Source organism: Panulirus ornatus, chromosome 56, assembly GCF_036320965.1.
Source record: "Panulirus ornatus isolate Po-2019 chromosome 56, ASM3632096v1, whole genome shotgun sequence".
NCBI lineage: Eukaryota > Metazoa > Arthropoda > Malacostraca > Decapoda > Palinuridae > Panulirus > Panulirus ornatus.
This window is the reverse complement of record NC_092279.1, coordinates 26,934,113-26,954,826: the sequence shown is the minus strand read 5'-3', so window position 1 is coordinate 26,954,826 and position 20,714 is coordinate 26,934,113. Positions and strand designations below refer to the sequence as shown.

Sequence of the window (20,714 nt, the reverse complement as noted above, 5' to 3'; positions counted from 1 at the left end):
ATGGCAGGGAATACAGGCAATGAATTGTAGAGTGGTAGAATGGGCAAAATGTAATACTTTGAGATGGTTTAGGCATGTAGAAAATAAGAATACAAAATGGGTACTTAACAAGGAATGTGTATGATAGTACAGTTAGAAGGGTTGGTGTGAGAGGAAGACCACCTGTGACATTGGGAAACAGAGTGAAAGAGCACTGGAGATAAAAGGTGGAAGAATGCATGGAATGGTGTATGTGAGGGAACCATGGCTACTCACTTGATAGGAGTTCCCAAAGGCAACAGACATCAGAGATATAGTTATACAGAATCCTTTGTCTGTTCTCTACATTTAACCCATGGGCTATGATGTGCAGGTGCACTGTTCCACAATGAAGGCTGCTAACGATTTTGGCAGCAGCATTTTAAATTCCCAGTTCATGCATGATTCCATCTCTTAGGTATAGATGTCTCTAGCAACCAAACAGCTCAGCTAAAAAAAAATATTGCATATCAAAGTCTTCCATAAATCATCAAAGACCATGTAACTCCTAAAACACTTGCCTCTCTTCTTTACTTGTCTTGTTGTCTGGTTTGCAAGCATCAATAATTTCCCACGTCTTGTAATCTACATCTATTTATACCCACATCAGTTTGAGGCTCCCTTACACTCATTTACATATTCTTTTAACTCCACCTCCAGTTTTACCACTTTTATAGATCTCAACCTTACACTGACCCTCTGACCTTACCCTTAATATACCCACCAACATTACCCACTTCCCCTTGAGCTCTATTTCACTAAGAGCTGGAACATCCAAGTTCCTCTCATCAGACATGTTACCTATCTTTTTTTTTTTTTTTCATTTCCCAGTCATCTGCACTCCTTCCTTGTAAGTATTGTCCAAAGGCCTCTCTTTTCTCTTTCGCTAACAACTTTATTTCATCCCACCACTCACTACCCTTTCTAATCTGTCCACCTCCCATTTTTCTCTTGCCACATGCATCTTTTGCACATGCCATCACTGCTTCCCTAAATACATCCCATTCCTCACCTACTCCCCTTACATCATTTGCTCTCCTTTTGCCATTCTACACTCAATCTCTCCTGGTACTTCCTCACACAAGTCTCTATTCCAAGCTCACTTACTCTGACCACTCTCTTCTCCCCTTGTGTCAGTGAGATAGAGCCAAGAAAACAGACAGAAAAGGCCACATTCATTCACACTCAGTCTCTAGCTGTCATGTATAATGCACTAACACCACAGCTCCCCATCCACATCCAGGCCCCACAGACCTTTCCATGGTTTACCCCAGACGTTTCACATGCCCTGGTTCTGTCCATTGACGGCACATTGACCCCGGTACACCACATCATTCAAATTCACTCAATTCCTTGCACACCTCTCACCCTCCTGCATGTTCTGGCTCTGATCACTCAAAATCTTTTTCACTCCATCCTTCCACCACCAATTTGGTCTCCCACTTTTCCTCATTCCCTCCACCTCTGACTCATGTATCCTCTTTGTCAACCACTCCTCACTCATTCTCTCCTTATGTCCAAACCATTTCAGCACACCCCATCTGCTCTCTCAACTACACTGTTTTTATTACTTCACATCTCTCTTACCTTATCATTACTTACTCGATCAAACCAACTCACACCACAAATTGTCCTCAAACATTTCATTTCCAACGCATCCACCCTCCTCTGTACAACCCTGTCTGTATCCCATGCCTTGCAACCACATAATATTGTTGGAACTACTATTCCTTCAAACATGTGCATTTTTGCTTTCCAGGATAACATTTTCTCCCTCCACATATTCTTCTTTGCTCCCAGAACCTTTGCCCTCTCCCCAACCCTGTGACTCACTTCCACTTCCATGGTTCCATTCACTGCTAAATCCACTCTTGGATATCTAAAGCACTTCACTTCCTCCACTTATTCTCCATTCAGAGTTACATCCCATGTAACTTACCCCTCTACCCTAGTGAACCTAATATTCTTTCTCTTATTCACATTTACTTTCAATTTTCTCCTTTCACGCACTTTTCCAAACTCAGTCACCAACTTTTGCAGTTTCTCACTCGAATCGGCTACCAGATCTGTATCATCAGCAAACAACAACTGACTCACTTCCCAGGCCCTCTCATCTTGAACAGACTGCGTACGTCCCCTCTCCAAAACTCTTGCATTCACCTACTTTACCACCCCATCCATGAACAAATTAACCATGGGGACATTACACATCTCTACTGCAGACCTAGCATCACTGGGAACCAATTACTCTCCTCTCTTCCTACTCTCACACTTTTCACTGCTTCCAGCGGCTTACCTCCCACACCATATACTCTTAAGACCTTCCACAAAGCATCTCTATCAACCTTATCATATACCTTCTGAAGATCCATAAATGCTACATACAAACCCATCTGTTTTTGTATTTCTCACACATATTCTTCGACACAAACACCTGATCCACACATCCTCTACTACTTCTGATACCACTCTGCTCTTCCCGCTCTGTACATGCCTTCACCCTCTCAATCAATATTCTCCCATATAATTTCTCAGGAATACTCAACAAACTTATGCCTCTGGAGTTTGAACACGCCTTTATCCCTTTTGTCTTTGTACAATGGCACTATGTATGCATACCGCCAATCCTCAGGCACTTCACCATAATCCATGCAAACATTGAATATCCTTGCCAATCAATCAACAACACAGTCACCCCCTTTCTTAAAAGTTTTTACTACAATTTTTTACTACAACACCTTCCATACACCTCTGCCTTGCCAGATTTCATCTTCCACAAAGCTTTCACTACCTTCTGTCTTTTATTCAAACCATTCTCCTTGACCCTCTCACTTCCCATACCACCCCAACCAAAATACCCTACATCTACCAATGTATCATAAAACACATTCAACAGCCCTTCAAAATACTCACTTCATCTCCTCACTTCATCACTACCTGTTATCACTTATCCCCTTGCCCCTTTTACCAATGTTCTTATTTGTTCTCTGGTCTTATGCATGTTATTTACCTCCTTCCAAAACATCTTTTTATTCTCTCTAAAGTTTAATGATACTCTCTCACCCCAATTCTCAATTGCACTCTTTTCATCCCTTGGACCTTCCTCTTGACCTCATGCTGCTTTCTTTTATACATCTCCCAGTCATTTGCATTACTTCCATGCAAAAATCGTCCAAATGCCTCTCTTTTCTCTTTCACAAGCAACTTAACTTCTTCATCCCACCACTCACTACCCTTTCTAATCTGCCCACCTTCCACCTTTCTCATGCCACATTCATCTTTTGCATATGCCATTGCTGCTTCCCTAAATACATCCCATTCCTCACCCACTCCCCTCACATCATTTGCTCTCACCTTTTGCCATTTTGCACTCACATCTCTCCTGATACTTCCTCACACAAGTCTCCTTTCCAAGCTCACTTACTCTTACCACTCTCTTCTCCCCAACATTTTCTCTTCTTTTTTGAAAACCTCTATTAATCTTCACCTTTGCCTCCACAAGATAGTGAACAAGTTAGTGATTAGACATCCCTCCAGTTACCCCTCTCAGCACATTAACATCTAAAAGTCTCTATTTTACTTGCCTATCAATTAATATGTAATCCTATATTGCCCTTTGACCCTCTCTCCTAGTCACATACGCATACTTTTGTATATCCCTCTTTTTAAACCAGGTATTCCCAGTCGCCAGTCTTTTTTCAGCATGCAAGTCCACAAGCTCTTCACCTTTTCCACTGAAAACACTGAATACCCAATGTACACCAATTATACCCTCAGCTGTCACATTACTCATCATTTAAATCACTCATCACCAAAGCTGATGACACTCACTCAGCTGCTCCCAAAACACTTGCCTCATGATCTTTCTTCTCATGACCAGGTGCATAGGCACCAATAATTACCCATCTCTCACCCTCCACTTTCAATTTTACCCATATCAATTTGGAATTTACTTCCTTACACTCTATCACACATTCCCACAACTCCTGCTTCAGGAGTAGTGCTACTCCTTCCTTATCTCTTGTCTTCTCAACATCCCCTGACTTTAATCCCAAGATTTTTCCAAACCATTCTTCCCCTTTACCCTTGAGCTTCATGTCACTCAGAGCCAGAACATCCAGGTTTCTTTCCTCAAACATGCTACCTATCTCTCCTTTCTTCTTATCTTGGTTACATCCACACACATTCAGATACCCCATATCTATCTATGTGTGTATGTATATGTAAGTAAATCCCGGTAAAGGTAGAAGGGAATGCTAGGGCAGGAACTGTTGTGTTGGTATGCATATGCATAATCTTTATAAAACTGTATTTACCGGTTTTCTTTGATATGTTCTGTTTTTTCTTTTTCATTTATGTGAATCATATTTCTGTTACATAATTTCAAAATAAGTTTTTAATGTCATGTCAAGTATATACAGTTGGCATGCTATTACAAATGAGCATAATTTCTTGTCTTTCACAGGCATGGATAGTTGAACGGATGGGCAAATTCCATAGAGTGTTAGAGCCAGGTATCAACTTACTGATTCCTATATTGGATAAAGTCAAATATGTACAAAGTTTGAAGGAAATAGCAATTGATGTACCAAAGCAAGCAGCTATTACATCAGGTATTTACTTCTTAGTATATTTTAATCATATAATCAAGTGTATTGTTTGTATATTAAAGCTAAAATCTATCCTTTATGTGGTTCTTACTTGTGGTGTGACATCTACAGGTAAGGAGACTGCCTTTAAGAAGGTACTTTTTAACTAAAAACAAGCTACATCCTAGCCATCCCTATCATTTTCAGTAATTGCAGGGCAACACTGTTATGCTGCATCTTGTTTCCCACCTTTTTTATGCATTTGCAGGTTGTCTGCAGTCACATATGCTTGCAGTGAACTATCAATCTCTGTATATCTCTGGTGCCTGTTCCCTTTGGGAACCACCTCAGTAGGGTGGCCACAGCAAAAGTCTCCATAACTTATGTACTCTAGCACTACTTTTTAGTCTTTATTGCTTCACTCTTAACAAACCACTGGCAGAGGGCAGCTCTAGTGCAGTATTTTCAGAGGTTCTTTCCTAATGTTACCTCCAAATACTTCTACCTAATGTGTCTTCCTAATGCTTCTCTCTAATGTTCCAACCTGCTATTTCTACCTAATGCTCCTAGCTAATGTTCCTACCTGCTACTAAAGACAAATATATAGCGAGCCAGCACTTGAGTGGTTGTCAGGTTGCACTCCTTTGACCCAGATAGCTGGCATTCTTTCCACAAACACAATCTTTCCCTGTTAGTTATAACACTTGAAAACACTCAACTCACACAATTCATTCTTTGTTAACTCATTTTCTAGTGGTAATCACTGTATGCTCGCCCAGCATTTTGGTAAAACGGTAGGAGCATTAGATGGAAGGAGTAGATAGGATCATTAGACAGGAGCATTAGGTAAAAGCAGTGAACATGTTCACTGGTTCTACTTTCTTTGAATTCTTCATTTAGAAAAAACTGAAGTTTCTGTCTGTGGAATTTGACCATATTTCTCAAAGGAGGAGGGAACGAAGAGAAGTGGGAGACCAAATTGGAGGTGGAAAGATGGAGTGAAAAAGATTTTGAGTTATCAGGGCCAGAGCATGCAGTAGGGTAAAAGGCATGCAAGGAATAGAGTAAATTAGAAAGATGTGGTATACCGGGGTCGATGTGCTGTCAATGGATTGAACCAGGGCATGTGAAGCATCTGGGGTAAACCATGGAAAGTTTTGTGGGGCCTGGATGTGGAAAGGGAGCTATGGTTTCAGTGCATTATACATGTCAGTTAGAGACTGAGTATGAACAAAAGTGGCCTTTGTTGTCTTTTCGTAGCGCTACCTTGTCCACATGAGGGGAGAGGGGGTTGTCATTTCATGTGTGGTGGGGTGGCGATGGGAATGAGTAAGGGTAGACAGTATGAATTATGTACATGTGTATATATGTATATGTCTGTATGTGTCTATATATTTATACGTTGGGATGTATAGGTATGTATATGTGCATGTGTGGACGTGTATGTATATACATGTGTATGTCGGTGGGTTGGGCCATTCTTTCATCTTTATCCTTGTGCTACCTCGCTGACGCGGGAGACAGCGACAAAGTATAATAATAAATGATGAATATTTTCTCAATTTCATTGTAATTTTGCATGTCTGGTTGGAAAAACACTACACTTATTATCAATTACTGCTTTTTTATTGAAATTTCTATTTTCTGTGTTTATTCAATTTTGCCAGTGGCTTGAATAATGTTTACTAAATGGATATTTTGCACAGAATCCTCAAACATGATTAACAACTTGATGAAAATTCACTATCAAAAGAGTAAGATATGAAGAGAACCAGCAAATCCTTAATGATAAGGTGTAGATGCTCATAGTTATAAACCTACCTGCGTATTCAAGTTGTCACCTGTATCTTACATTTTCCCACATACTGTACTGCTGTTTCATGATTACTGTTTAGTGAAATGTTGCACCTCATTTAACAAGAATTGTTGTACTAGAAAGCTATTCATAGATTTAGATGCCTGTGAATGTTTAGTTAGTTATTTATATTTTGGTTTGTGCTTTGCAACCAGTCCATTCTTTTTTTTTTCTTTTTAAGATAATGTGACCCTGAGTATTGATGGTGTTCTGTACCTGCGAATCCTTGACCCTTACCGAGCAAGCTATGGAGTGGAAGACCCAGAGTTTGCCATAACACAGCTTGCGCAGACAACCATGAGGTAAGTTTATTATGCATTATATTAGCCATTGCACATGTAACTTTTAAGTAAGAGTTTTAGGAATAGAATGGTTTCCCCTTCACTCAGTAAAATTTTTATCCTTATCTGTTATGAATAATGCTATTTCATTTACTTGAGATGGATCAAGTGCTTTTAAGCAAGCTCAGTTTATGTGGAATTAATTTAGCCGTTATTTGGTCCTGAATACTATCTTCTTCAGCTGGCAAAAGACAGGGATGCCAGCTTCATTTGGCAGATATTTAGAGATGATGTGCAGTAAGAGTGCAGTGGTGCACCAAAAAGTGTATTGCAGTATATTATGTTAGATTTTACATGCATGCTTTGGTAAATAAACTTAATGTTAAACAGGTTTTCACCAGAAATTTACAAAGAAAATAAAAAAAAGCCTGTTTGAATCAGAATTATTTTGTTTCTTCATTGTATATGTTTATCAAAAAACAGATCTAGAGCCTATGGTCTATTAAGGGCCAAAGTTTGTGTAGATTTAAAAGGCTAGAATTCTTTCCTAGAAGTGTGTACCAGGATAGGAGCAGTACTGCATATACACTCTTCCTGTTCCAGACCTAAAGCTTTTCATGGCAGACAATTTTCAAAATGCTTGTAAAAGAGAGAAAAGAGTAAGAATAAGGTGAGCTTAAAAAATATTGTTTGATTGTTGATGTATATGCATATTCCAAAAACATTTGTCTTAGAACTACACTGCTCCATTCCATTAACCTTATCATTGCTCATAGAGAGAGTTTGAATGTAAAGGAGGGTCTTCCAGAAGGGGACCTGGAACTTTTATGATCTTGTGATAAATTAGTACCAGGATATATGTCTGAATGAGAAGACAAATTTGACTTTTCATATCAGAAGATGATGTGTAAAATTTCCTCATTTACCTTATCCTTTATGCACCATGGGTCCTTCCATTTCATCCTAACATTTTGCTAAAGAGAGAGTTCATAAGACCTCTGTATGTTAGATATTGAAATACCATATGCCAAGGGACGAACACAAATCAAAGGTTTTCATGATTTTCATGAGATATCAGGATACCTTAAACAGTTTAACGTTACCTGAAAATTAATTCATCACTTAACTGGTGTATGTATGAAGTATGCAACATACTATTCTGAGCAGTCAAAGGTAAATGTGAAGCTTATCAGATAACACAATAAGCAACTGTAGATATAGTAAGAGGTATCTTTAGATATAACCATGTTATCAGTAGTCATAACTGCACTATTTTGACACTTTGTTACCCTTGGGATTGGGGAGAAAGTATTGTATCCACATATCCTACATGTCATAGAAGGCAACTAAAAGGGATGGGGTTGGGGATCCTGGAATTCCTTCCTTGTTACTTTTTAAGAACAGGAGCAAAGAAAGGAGCCGAGAGTATTTTTGCTCAAAAGCTCACTCAAATATTCGTGAAGCCAACTCTTTTAGGTAGGAAACAGTGAACAAGCATAATAAAGCATTCTTTTAAGAAGAAGAAGTAAATAAGAGCAATAGTTAGAACCGGCTGACTATTTCAGGTCATTTTCTGATTGCTTGCCATTGTGTATTTAGGTTCTGTAGAAATTATTTTCATTCCTAGATTAAGATGCAAAATATGAAACTGAGTTCAACTTTAGTATCATATCAAAGTATTGCCATATTCTTTATGAAATTTGCAGGATATTCTTTATTTCAAATCCAGTTCATAGTAAGTGTATTGATTGAGACATTTAAGATAATAGTCATACAGATGTACATCTTATAAAAAGCCATTGAATATAAACAATACTGAAAAATGGCAGTACATGTGAATATTAAATAGTGTAAGTTAAAGAGTAATAACCTTTGTATATTTATTCAGTAAAGTAAAAATTTTCTTTCATGAAACACCCATACAGTACAGAGAGTTTGTGTGATTGGGATAGTGCATTTTATGTATTGCAGTGTAATACTTCTTTGAAAAGAAGTTTACTTCTTAAAATGAAGATTATTGTTGTATATTTACAGAAAGAAAGTAACAGGAGGTCAAGAGAAAGGTGCAAGAGGTGAAAAAGAGGGCAAATGAGAGTTGGGGTGAGAGAGTATCTGCATTTTATGTATTGCAGTGTAATACTTCTGTGAAAAGAAGTTTACTTCTTAAAATGAAGATTATTGTTGTATATTTACAGAAAGAAAGTGACAGGAGGTCAAGAGAAAGGTGCAAGAGGTGAAAAAGAGGGCAAATGAGAGTTGGGGTGAGAGAGTATCATTAAATTTTAGGTTTGGTAAAGTGTGTGAAAGAAGAAAGTTAAGAGTGAATGTGAATAAGAGCAAGGTTATTAGGTACAGTAGGGTTGAGGGTCAAGTCAATTGGGAGGTGAGTTTGAATGGAGAAAACCTGGAGGAAGTGAAGTGTTTTAGATATCTGGGAGTGGATCTGGCAGCGGATGGAACCATGGAAGCGGAAGTGGATCATAGGGTGGGGGAGGGGGCGAAAATTCTGGGAGCCTTGAAGAATGTGTGGAAGTCGAGAACATTATCTCGGAGAGCAAAAATGGGTATGTTTGAAGGAATAGTGGTCCCAACAATGTTGTATGGTTGCGAGGCGTGGGCTATGGATAGAGTTGTGCGCAGGAGGATGGATGTGCTGGAAATGAGATGTTTGAGGACAATGTGTGGTGTGAGGTGGTTTGATCGAGTAAGTAACGTAAGGGTAAGAGAGATGTGTGGAAATAAAAAGAGCGTGGTTGAGAGAGCAGAAGAGGGTGTTTTGAAATGGTTTGGTCACATGGAGAGAATGAGTGAGGAAAGATTGACCAAGAGGATATATGTGTCGGAGGTGGAGGGAATGAGGAGAAGAGGGAGACCAAATTGGAGGTGGAAAGATGGAGTGAAAAAGATTTTGTGTGATCGGGGCCTGAACATGCAGGAGGGTGAAAGGAGGGCAAGAAATAGAGTGAATTGGAGCGATGTGGTATACAGGGGTTGACGTGCTGTCAGTGGATTGAAGCAAGGCATGTGAAGCGTCTGGGGTAAACCATGGAAAGCTGTGTAGGTATGTATATTTGCGTGTGCGGACGTATGTATATACATGTGTATGGGGGTGGGTTGGGCCATTTCTTTCGTCTGTTTCCTTGCGCTACCTCGCAAACATGGGAGACAGCGACAAAGCAAAAAAAAAAAAAGATGTTCTGGAAGGAGGTAAATAAAGTGCGTAAGACAAGGGAGCAAATGGGAACTTCAGTGAAGGGCGCAAATGGGGAGGTGATAACAAGTAGTGGTGATGTGAGAAGGAGATGGAGTGAGTATTTTGAAGGTTTGTTGAATGTGTTTGATGATAGAGTGGCAGATATAGGGTGTTTTGGTCGAGGTGGTGTGCAAAGTGAGAGGATTAGGGAAAATGATTTGGTAAACAGAGAAGAGGTAGTAAAAGCTTTGCGGAAGATGAAAGCCGGCAAGGCAGCAGGTTTGGATGGTATTGCAGTGGAATTTATTAAAAAAGGGGGTGACTGTATTATTGACTGGTTGGTAAGGCTATTTAATGTATGTATGACTCATGGTGAGGTGCCTGAGGATTGGCGGAATGCGTGCATAGTGCCATTGTACAAAGGCAAAGGGGATAAGAGTGAGTGCTCAAATTACAGAGGTATAAGTTTGTTGAGTATTCATGGTAAATTATTTTTTTTTTATTTTTTTTTATTATACTTTGTCGCTGTCTCCCGCGTTTGCGAGGTAGTGCAAGGAAACAGACGAAAGGAATGGCCCAACCCCCCCCCATACACATGTATATACATACGTCCACACACGCAAATATACATACCTACACAGCTTTCCATGGTTTACCCCAGACGCTTCACATGCCTTGCTTCAATCCACTGACAGCACGTCAACCCCTGTATACCACATCGCTCCAATTCACTCTATTTCTTGCCCTCCTTTCACCCTCCTGCATGTTCAGGCCCCGATCACACAAAATCTTTTTCACTCCATCTTTCCACCTCCAATTTGGTCTCCCTCTTCTCCTTGTTCCCTCCACCTCCGACACATATATCCTCTTGGTCAATCTTTCCTCACTCATCCTCTCCATGTGCCCAAACCACTTCAAAACACCCTCTTCTGCTCTCTCATCCACGCTCTTTTTATTTCCACACATCTCTCTTACCCTTACGTTACTCACTCGATCAAACCACCTCACACCACACATTGTCCTCAAACATCTCATTTCCAGCACATCCATCCTCCTGCGCACAACTCTATCCATAGCCCACGCCTCACAACCATACAACATTGTTGGAACCACTATTCCCTCAAACATACCCATTTTTGCTTTCCGAGATAATGTTCTCAACTTCCACACATTCTTCAAGGCCCCCAGGATTTTCGCCCCCTCCCCCACCCTATGATCCACTTCTGCTTCCATGGTTCCATCCGCTGCCAGATCCACTCCCAGATATCTAAAACACTTCACTTCCTCCAGTTTTTCTCCATTCAAACTCACCTCCCAATTGACTTGACCCTCAACCCTACTGTACCTAATAACCTTGCTCTTATTCACATAAATTATATGGAAGGGTATTGATTGAGAGGGTGAAGGCATCTACAGAGCATCAGATTGGGGAAGAGCAGTGTGGTTTCAGAAGTGGTAGAGGATGTGTGGATCAGGTGTTTGCTTTGAAGAATGTATGTGAGAAATACTTGGAAAAGCAAATGGATTTGTACGTAGCATTTATGGATCTGGAGAAGGCATATGACAGAGTTGATAGTGATGCTTTGTGGAAGGTATTAAGAATATATGGTGTGGGAGGCAAGTTGTTAGAAGCAGTGAAAAGTTTATATCAAGGATGTAAGGCATGTGTACGAGTAGGAAGGGAGAAAAGTGATTGGTTCTCAGTGAATGTAGGTTTGCGGCAGGGGTGTGTGATGTCTCCATGGTTGTTTAATTTGTTTATGGATGGGGTTGTTAGGGAGGTGAATGCAAGAGTTTTGGAAAGAGGGGCAAGTATGAAGTCTGTTGGGGATGAGAGAGCTTGGGAAGTGAGTCAGTTGTTGTTCGCTGATGATACAGCGCTGGTGGCTGATTCATGTGAGAAACTGCAGAAGCTGGTGACTGAGTTTGGTAAAGTGTGTGAAAGAAGAAAGGTAAGAGTAAATGTGAATAAGAGCAAGGTAATTAGGTACAGTAGGGTTGAGGGTCAAGTCAATTGGGAGGTAAGTTTGAATGGAGAAAAACTGGAGGAAGTAAAGTGTTTTAGATATCTGGGAGTGGATCTGGCAGCGGATGGAACCATGGAAGCGGAAGTGGATCATAGGGTGGGGGAGGGGGCGAAAATCCTGGGAGCCTTGAAGAATGTGTGGAAGTTGAAAACATTATCTCGGAAAGCAAAAATGGGTATGTTTGAAGGAATAGTGGTTCCAACAATGTTGTATGGTTGCGAGGCGTGGGCTATGGATAGAGTTGTGCGCAGGAGGATGGATGTGCTGGAAATGAGATGTTTGAGGACAATGTGTGGTGTGAGGTGGTTTGATCGAGTAAGTAACGTAAGGGTAAGAGAGATGTGTGGAAATGAAAAGAGCGTGGTTGAGAGAGCAGAAGAGGGTGCTTTGAAATGGTTTGGGCACATGGAGAGAATGAGTGAGGAAAGATTGACCAAGAGGATATATGTGTCGGAGGTGGAGGGAACGAGGAGAAGTGGGAGACCAAATTGGAGGTGGAAAGATGGAGTGAAAAAGATTTTGTGTGATCGGGGCCTGAACATGCAGGAGGGTGAAAGGAGGGCAAGGAATAGAGTGAATTGGATCGATGTGGTATACCGGGGTTGATGTGCTGTCAGTGGATTGAATCAGGGCATGTGAAGCGTCTGGGGTAAACCATGGAAAGCTGTGTAGGTATGTATATTTGCGTGTGTGGACGTATGTATATACATGTATATGGGGGTGGGTTGGGCCATTTCTTTCGTCTGTTTCCTTGCACTACCTCGCAAACGCGGGAGACAGCGGCAAAAAAAAAAAAATTTACATTGCTGTTGTAATATAGTGGTGTTGGGAACAAACAATAGCCTTCTTTGCACACTTTCATTCTGTAGCTATCTGGTCTAATATACCAAAACCATTTCTTTGCATCCACAACCAAGTCCCACAGATTATCTTTGGTTCATTTTGTTAACTTCAAATGTTCTTTTCAAGTACATTGACACAACAATGAATATGCAGAGAGTACAGTAGTAAGAAATATGGGTGGTACAGGAGCTTACAGTTCAGAATGTTTCCTGTTCAGGGAGGGTAGCACAGACAGAATTGTTGGCATCAAATTCAAAACACATCTTACTAGGTGAATGATGCAGAAAATGATATCCTTTAGGTAAGGATATTCAGTGAATTTATGGATCATGGTGAAGTGCCTGAGGATTAGCAGAATGCATGCATAGTGCCATTGTACAAAGGCAAAGGGGATGCATGCATAGTGCCATTGTACAAAGGCAAAGGGGATAAAGGTGAGTTTTCAAACAACAGAGGCATAAGTTTGTTAAGTATTCCTAGGAAACTGTATGGGAGGGTATTGATTGAGAGGGTGAAGGCATATACATAGCACCAGATTGGGGAGGAGCAGTGTGGTTTCATAAGTGGTAAAGGATATGTGGATCAGGTGTTTGCTTTGAAGACTGTGTGAGAAATACTTAGAAAAACAGATGGATTTGAATAGCATTTATGGATCTGGAGAAGGCATATGATGGGGTTGATAGAGATGCTTTGGGGAAGGTCTAAGAGTATATGGTGTGGGAGGTAAGCTCTTAGAAGCAGTGAAAAGTTTTTATCCAGGATGTAGGGCATGTGTGCAAGTAGGAAGAGAGGAGAGTGATTGGTTCCCAGTGAAGGTCGGTCTGCAGCAGGGGTGTGTGATGTCTCCATGGTTGTTTACTTTGTTTATGGATGGGAAGGTTAGGGAGGTAAATGCAAGAGTTTTGGAGAGAGGTGAAGTATGCAGTCTGTTAGGGATGAGAGGGACTGGGAAGTAAGTCAGTTGTTGTTTGCCAATGATACAGTTCTGGTGGTCATTCAAGTTAGAAACTGCAGAAGTTGGAGACTGAGTTTGGAAAAGTGTGGGAAAGAAAGTTGAGAGTGATTGTGAATAAGAGCAAGGTAGGGTTGAGGGACAAGTAAATTGGGATGTAAGTTTGAATGGAGAAGAATTGGAGGAAATGAAGTGTTTTAGATATCTGGGAGTGGACTTAGCAGTAAATGGAACCATGGAAGTGGAAGTGATTCATGGAGTGGGGAAGGGTGGAGGTTCTGGGAGTAATGAACAATGTGTGGAATGAGAGAACATTATCTCGAAGAGCAAAGGTGGATATGTTTGAAGAAATGGTAGTTCCAACAATATTATATGGTTGCGAGGCATGGGCTATTAGATAGGGTTGTGCAGAGGAGGGTGGATGTGTTGGAAATGAAATGTTTGAGGACAATATGTGTTGTGAGGTGGTTTGATCGAGTAAGTAATGAAAGGTAAGAGAGATGTTTGGAAATTAAAAGAGTGTGATTGATAGAGCAGAAGAGGGTGTGTTGAAATGGTTTGGGCATATGGAGAGAATGAGTAAGGAAAGATTGACAAAGAGGATAAATGTGTCAGAGGTGGAGGGAACAAGGAGAAGCGGGAGACCAAATTGAAGGTGGAAGGATGGATTGAAAAATATTTTGAGTGAAGGGGGCCTGAACATGCAGGAGGGTGAGAGGCATGCAAGGAATAGAGTGAATTGGAACAGTGTGGTATACCAGGGTTGATGTGCTGTTAATGGATTGAACCAGGGCATGTGAAGCATCTGAGGTAAACCATGGAAATACCTGTGGGGCCTGGATGTGGATAGGGAGCTGTGATTTTGGTGCATTACACATGACAGCAAGAGACTGAATGTGAATGAATGTGGCCTATTTTGTCTGTTTTTCGTGGTGCTACCTCGCTGAAGCAGGGGGTAGCGATGCTGTTTCCTGTGGGGCAGGATGGTGCCAGGAGTGGAAGAAGGCAAGCAAGTATGAATATGTCCAAACTATTTCATCATACCTTCTTCTGCTCTTGCAGCAACACTCTTTTTATTACCACACGTCTCTCTTACCCTTTCATTACTTTCTCGATCAAGCCACCTCACACCACATATTGTCCTCAAACATTTCATTTTCAACACATCCAACCTCTTCTGTACAACTATATCTATAGCCCATGCCTTGCAACCATATAATATTGTGGGATTTTATTCCTTCAAATATACCTATTTTTGGTCTCTGCGATAACACTCTCTCTTTACACACATTTTTCATTGCTCCCAGAACCTCTGCCCCCTCCCCCACCCTATGACTCACTCCTGTTTCCATGGTTCCATTTGCCACCAAGTCCACTCCCAGGTATCTAAAATCTTTTTTCCTCCAATTTTTCTCCTTTCTGACTTTCATCCCTGTAACTAACTTGTTCCTCAACCCTGATGAATCTAATAACCTTGCTTTTATGCACATTCACTGTCAACTTACTCCTTTCACACTATTTCCAACTCAGTCTGCAACATCTGCAGTTTCTCACTCGAATCAACCACCAGTGCTTTATAAATGGCGAACAACAACTGACATTTTCTAGGCCCTCTCATCACCAACAAACTGCATATTTGCCCCTCTCCCAAGACTCTTGCATTTACCTCCCTGACAACCCCTTTCATAAACAAATTAAACACCATGGTGACATCCCATTTATGGTTCCAGATGCTGTTATGTCCACTCCCAGGTATGTAAAACACTTCACTTCCTCCAGATTTCTTCCATTCAAAATCACATTCCGACTAACCTGTCTCTTTACCTTGCTGAACCTAATAACCTTGCTTTTATTCACAGCTTCATCCTTTCATACTCCTGTAGACTCAGTCACCAATATCTGCAGTTTCTCATAATTGAATTGAACTTTATTCATTTTATTTACCATGCACTTTTGGTGAAGTGATATCCCCTGGGGATAGGGGAGAAAGAATACTTCCTACGCATTCCTCACATGTCGTAGAAGGCGACTAAAGGGGACGGGAGCGGGGGGCTAGAAACCCTCCCCTCCTTGTATTTTAACTTTCTAAAAGGGGAAACAGAAGGAGTCACGCGGGGAGTGCTCATCCTCCTCGAAGGCTCAGATTGGGGTGTCTGAATGTGTGTGGATGTAACCAAGATAAGAAAAAAGGAGAGATAGGTAGTATGTTTAAGGAAAGGAACCTGGATGTTTTGGCTCTGAGTGAAACGAAGCTCAAGGGTAAAGGGGATGAATGGTTTGGGAATGTCTTGGGAGTAAAATCAGGGGTTAGTGAGAGGACAAGAGCAAGGGAAGGAGTAGCACTACTGAAACAGGAGTGGTGGGAGTATGTGATAGAGTGTAAGAAAGTAAATTCTAGATTGATATGGGTAAAGCTGAAAGTTGATGGAGAGAGAGGGGTGATTATTGGTGCATATGCATCTGGGCATGAGAAGAAAGATCATGAGAGGCAAGTGTTTTGGGAGCAGCTGAATGAGGGTGTTAGTGGTTTTGATGCACGAGACTGGGTTATAGTGATGGGTGATTTGAATGCAAAGGTGAGTAATGTGGCAGTTGAGGGAATAATTGGTGTACATGGGGTGTTCAGTGTTGTAAATGGAAATGGTTAAGAGCTTGTAGATTTATGTGCTGAAAAAGGACTGGTGATTGGGAATACCTGGTTTAAAAAGCGAGATATACATAAGTATACGTATGTAAGCAAGAGAGATGACCAGAGAGCTTTATTGGATTACATGTTAATTGATAGGTACAAGAAAGAGAGACTTTTTGATGTTAATGCGCTGAGAGGTGCAACTGGAGGGATGTCTGATCATTATCTTGTGGAGGCGAAGGTGAAGATTTGTATGGGTTTTCAGAAAAGAAGAGAGAATGTTGGGTTGAAGAGAGTGGTGAGAGTAAGTGAGCTTGGGAAGGAGACTTGTGTGAGGAAGTACCAGGAGAGACTGAGTACAGAATGGAAAAAGGTGAGAACAAAGGAGGTAAGGGGAGTGGGGGAGGAATGGGATGCATTTAGGGAAGCAGTGATGGCTTGCGCAAAAGATGCTTGTGGCATGAGAGGCGTGGGAGGTGGGTTGACTAGAAAAGGTAGTGAGTGGTGGGATGAAGAAGTAAGATTATTAGTGAAAGAGAAGAGAGAGGCATTTGGACAATTTTTGTAGGGAAAAAATGCAAACGAGTGGGAGATGTATAAAAGAAAGAGGCATGAGGTCAAGAGAAAGGTGCAGGTGGTGAAAAAGAGGGCAAATGAGAGTTGGGGCGAGAGAGTATCAGTAAATTTTAGGGAGAATAAAAAAGATGTTTTGGAAGGAGGTAAATAAAGTGCGTAAGACAAGGGAGCAAATGGGAACTTCAGTGAAGGGGGCTAATGGGGAGGTGATAACAAGTAGTGGTGATGTGAGAAGGAGATGGAGTAAGTATTTTGAAAGTTTGTTGAATGTGTTTGATGGTAGAGTGGCAGATATAGGGTGTTTTGGTCGAGGTGGTGTGCAAAGTGAGAGGGTTAGGGAAAATGATTTGGTAAACAGAGAAGAGGTAGTAAAAGCTTTGTGGAAGATGAAAGCCGGCAATGCAGCGGGTTTGGATGGCATTGCAGTGGAATTTATTAAAAAAGGCGGTGACTGTATTGTTGACTGGTTGGTAAGGTTGTTTATGTATGTATGATTCATGGTGAGGTGCCTGAGGATTGGCAGAATGCTTGCATAGTGCTATTGTACAAAGGCAAAGGGGATAAGAGTGAGTGCTCAAATTACAAAGGTATAAGTTTGTTGAGTATTCCTGGTAAATTATATGGGAGGGTATTGATTGAGAAGGTGAAGGCATGTACAGAGCATCAGATTGGGGAAGAGCAGGGTGGTTTCAGAAGTGGTAGAGGATGTGTGGATCAGGTGTGTGCTTTGAAGAATGTATGTGAGAAATACTTAGAAAAGCAAATGGATTTGTATGTAGCATTTATGGATCTGGAGAAGGCATATGATAGAATTGATTGAGATGCTCTGTGGAAGGTATTAAGAATATATGGTGTGGGAGGCAAGTTGTTAGAAGCAGTGAAAAGTTTTTATCGAGGATGTAAGGCATGTGTACGTGTAGGAAGAGAGGAAAGTGATTGGTTCTCAGTGAATGTAGGTTTGCGGCAGGGGTGTGTGATTTCTCCATAGTTGTTTAATTTGTTTATGGATGGGGTTGTTAGGGAGGTGAATCATAGGGTGGGGGAGGGGGCGAAAATTCTGGGAGCCTTGAAGAATGTTTGGAAGTCGAGAACACTATCTCGGAAAGCAAAAAGGGGTATGTTTGAAGGAATAGTGGTTCCAACAATGTTGTATGGTTGCGAGGCGTGGGCTATGGATAGAGTTGTGCGCAGGAGGGTGGATGTGCTGGAAATGAGATGTTTGAGGACAATATGTGGTTTGAGGTGGTTTGATCGAATAAGTAATGTAAGGGTAAGAGAGATGTGTGGAAATAAAAAGAGTGTGGTTGAGAGAGCAGAAGAGGGTGTTTTGAAATGGTTTGGTTACATGGAGAGAATGAGCGAGGAACAAGAGGATATATGTGTCAGAGGTGAAGGGAACGAGGAGAAGTGGGAGACCAAATTGGAGGTGGTAAGATGGAGTGAAAAAGATTTTGAGTGATTGGGGCCTGAACATGCAGGAGGGTGAAAGGCATGCAAGGAATAGAGTGAATTGGAATAATTTGGTATACTAGGGTTGACGTGCTTTCAATGGATTAAACCAGGGCATGTGAAGCGTCTGGGGTAAACCATTGAATGTTCTGTGGGGTCTGGATGTGGAAAGGGAGCTGCGGTTTCGGTGCATTATTACACGACAGCTAGAGACTGAGTGTGAACGAATATGGCCTTTGTTGTCTTTTCCTAGCGCTACCTCGTACACATGAGGGGGGAGGGGGTTGTTATTCCATGTGTGGCGAGGTGGCGATGAGAATAAATAAAGGCAGACAGTATGAATTATGTACATGTGTATATATGTATATGTCTGTGTGTGTATATATATGTATACATTGAGATGTATAGGTATGTATATTTGCGTGTGTGGACGTGTATGTATATACATGTGTATGTGGGTGGGTTGGGCCATTCTTTCGTCTGTTTCCTTGCGCTACCTCGCTAACGCGGGAGACAGCGACAAAGCAAAATATATAGATAATAAATATTTTTAATTTTTCTTATTTTTTATCTCAGAATGAAATATGTTGATAATACTGGGAAGCTCAATAAGTTAGCCTAAAGGGAGAAGTTTGTAATGTAATTACTTGCCTGGCTGGCTGTAAGGCTGACACATGCATCCTGTGATCCTCAGATGGTGCCATTCACGCCGTACATATTTCTCAGAACTCATTTTTTCCATACTTGGTTGCCATTTCCTGCATTAGAGGTAGTGCCATGAACAGATTAAGAAAGGCCAAAGCCTTCACATCCATTCTCTATCTGTCATGTATAATGCACTGAAACCAAAGCTTCCTGTCCAGAACAATGGTTTATCCTGGATGCTTCACATGTCCTGGTTCAGTCCAAAACTACTTCTTTCAGTTCTGTGAACATGGTAGTTTTGTATGAATCATGATATTGACAACTCAGTATGCTCTATGTAGGTGAGAACAAATTTCACATAAAGTTGTACAAAACAGCTAAAAAGCAATGTTTACCTTGTGACAAGTTTATATCTAGAATTGTTGAGCATGGCTGTTTAGCAGAATGTGGTGGATGATAATGTAACACTTATTCATGGAATTATGCAGTTGGGCATGAGCCAAACTTATTCCTAAATTTGCATTGTGCATTCTTTTTATATAATTTTCAATATTTTAAGAAAAACACTTTCCAAAAATCTTGAAATTTCCAAGGTATTTGGGTAGAGACATTTTTATGTGGATTTTAAAGGTTAAATGGAGGAGCATCCTCCATCTTCAAATATGTTGGTGTCCTGAGATGCAATGCCATCTTCAAAATAGATGGCTAATAAAATATTTCCAGATAGATTCATTTTTCTTTATGTTGCAGATGTGACTCTCATTAATGCCATAACGACGAGCAATTATTGAAGTAGAGAAGTAAAATATATGAGTGGCAAATGATACATCCTTACTCTATGAATGCTAGTAGAGTACTCGTCCAGTGGGCAGCAAGGCATTCACATCATTATCATCATTCCATGGTGCATGGTCAGCTGGACTCATGTTGCACTGCAACTTCTCATGATATAATGGAAAAATGGGAGGCATTTATCCTACATTGAATCATTGTACTGAACTGCATTTTATTGGGACTTTGCTGTATTTAGAATATGGTATTATTGGCCACAGCCTGCTGGTGGTTGCACCATGAGTGAGAAGTCACTTCTGACATAGCTGCATCATCATGATTGGATAGAAAAAAATCAGTCTTATAAACAAACTCTTCACTCTAAAATAATCCATCATTTCTATTTGTGAGTGAAGTGCTGCCCCAGATCTGAAGCTGCAGAGCCCTGTATAAAGGGTCCTTAAGTTGTTTTATTTTTTATTATACTTTGTCGCTGTCTCCCACGTTAGCAAGGTAGCACAAGGAAACAGATGAAAGAATGGCCCAACCCACCCACATACACATTTATATGCATACACAGACAGATACATATATACATATTTACATACTCATACTTGCTCCCTTCATCCATTCCCGTCACCACCCCGCCACACAGGAAATAGCACCCTCCTCCCCCCATGCACGCAAGGTAGTGCTAGGAAAAGACAACAAAGGCCACACTCAGTCTCTAGCTGTCATATGTAACACGCCGAAACCACAGTTTCCTTTCTACATCCAGGCCCCACAAAACTTTTAAAGGTTTGCCCCAGACACTTCACATGCCCTTGTTCAATCCATTGACAGCATGTCGACCCCAGTATACCACATTGTTCCAATTCTATTCCTT

At 40.9% G+C, this 20,714-nt stretch overlaps 1 protein-coding gene across 1 annotated transcript in view; it reads left to right on the top strand.

Annotated features, from left to right (window-relative positions):
* Positions 1-20,714, top strand: part of Stoml2 (stomatin like 2) — a 77,502-nt gene that overhangs the window by 5,377 nt on the left and 51,411 nt on the right. The window contains exons 3-4 of the mRNA XM_071694163.1: positions 4,484-4,631; positions 6,644-6,764. Of these exons, the coding sequence (XP_071550264.1) occupies positions 4,484-4,631; positions 6,644-6,764 (269 nt within the window). The remainder of the gene's footprint in view (positions 1-4,483; positions 4,632-6,643; positions 6,765-20,714) is intronic.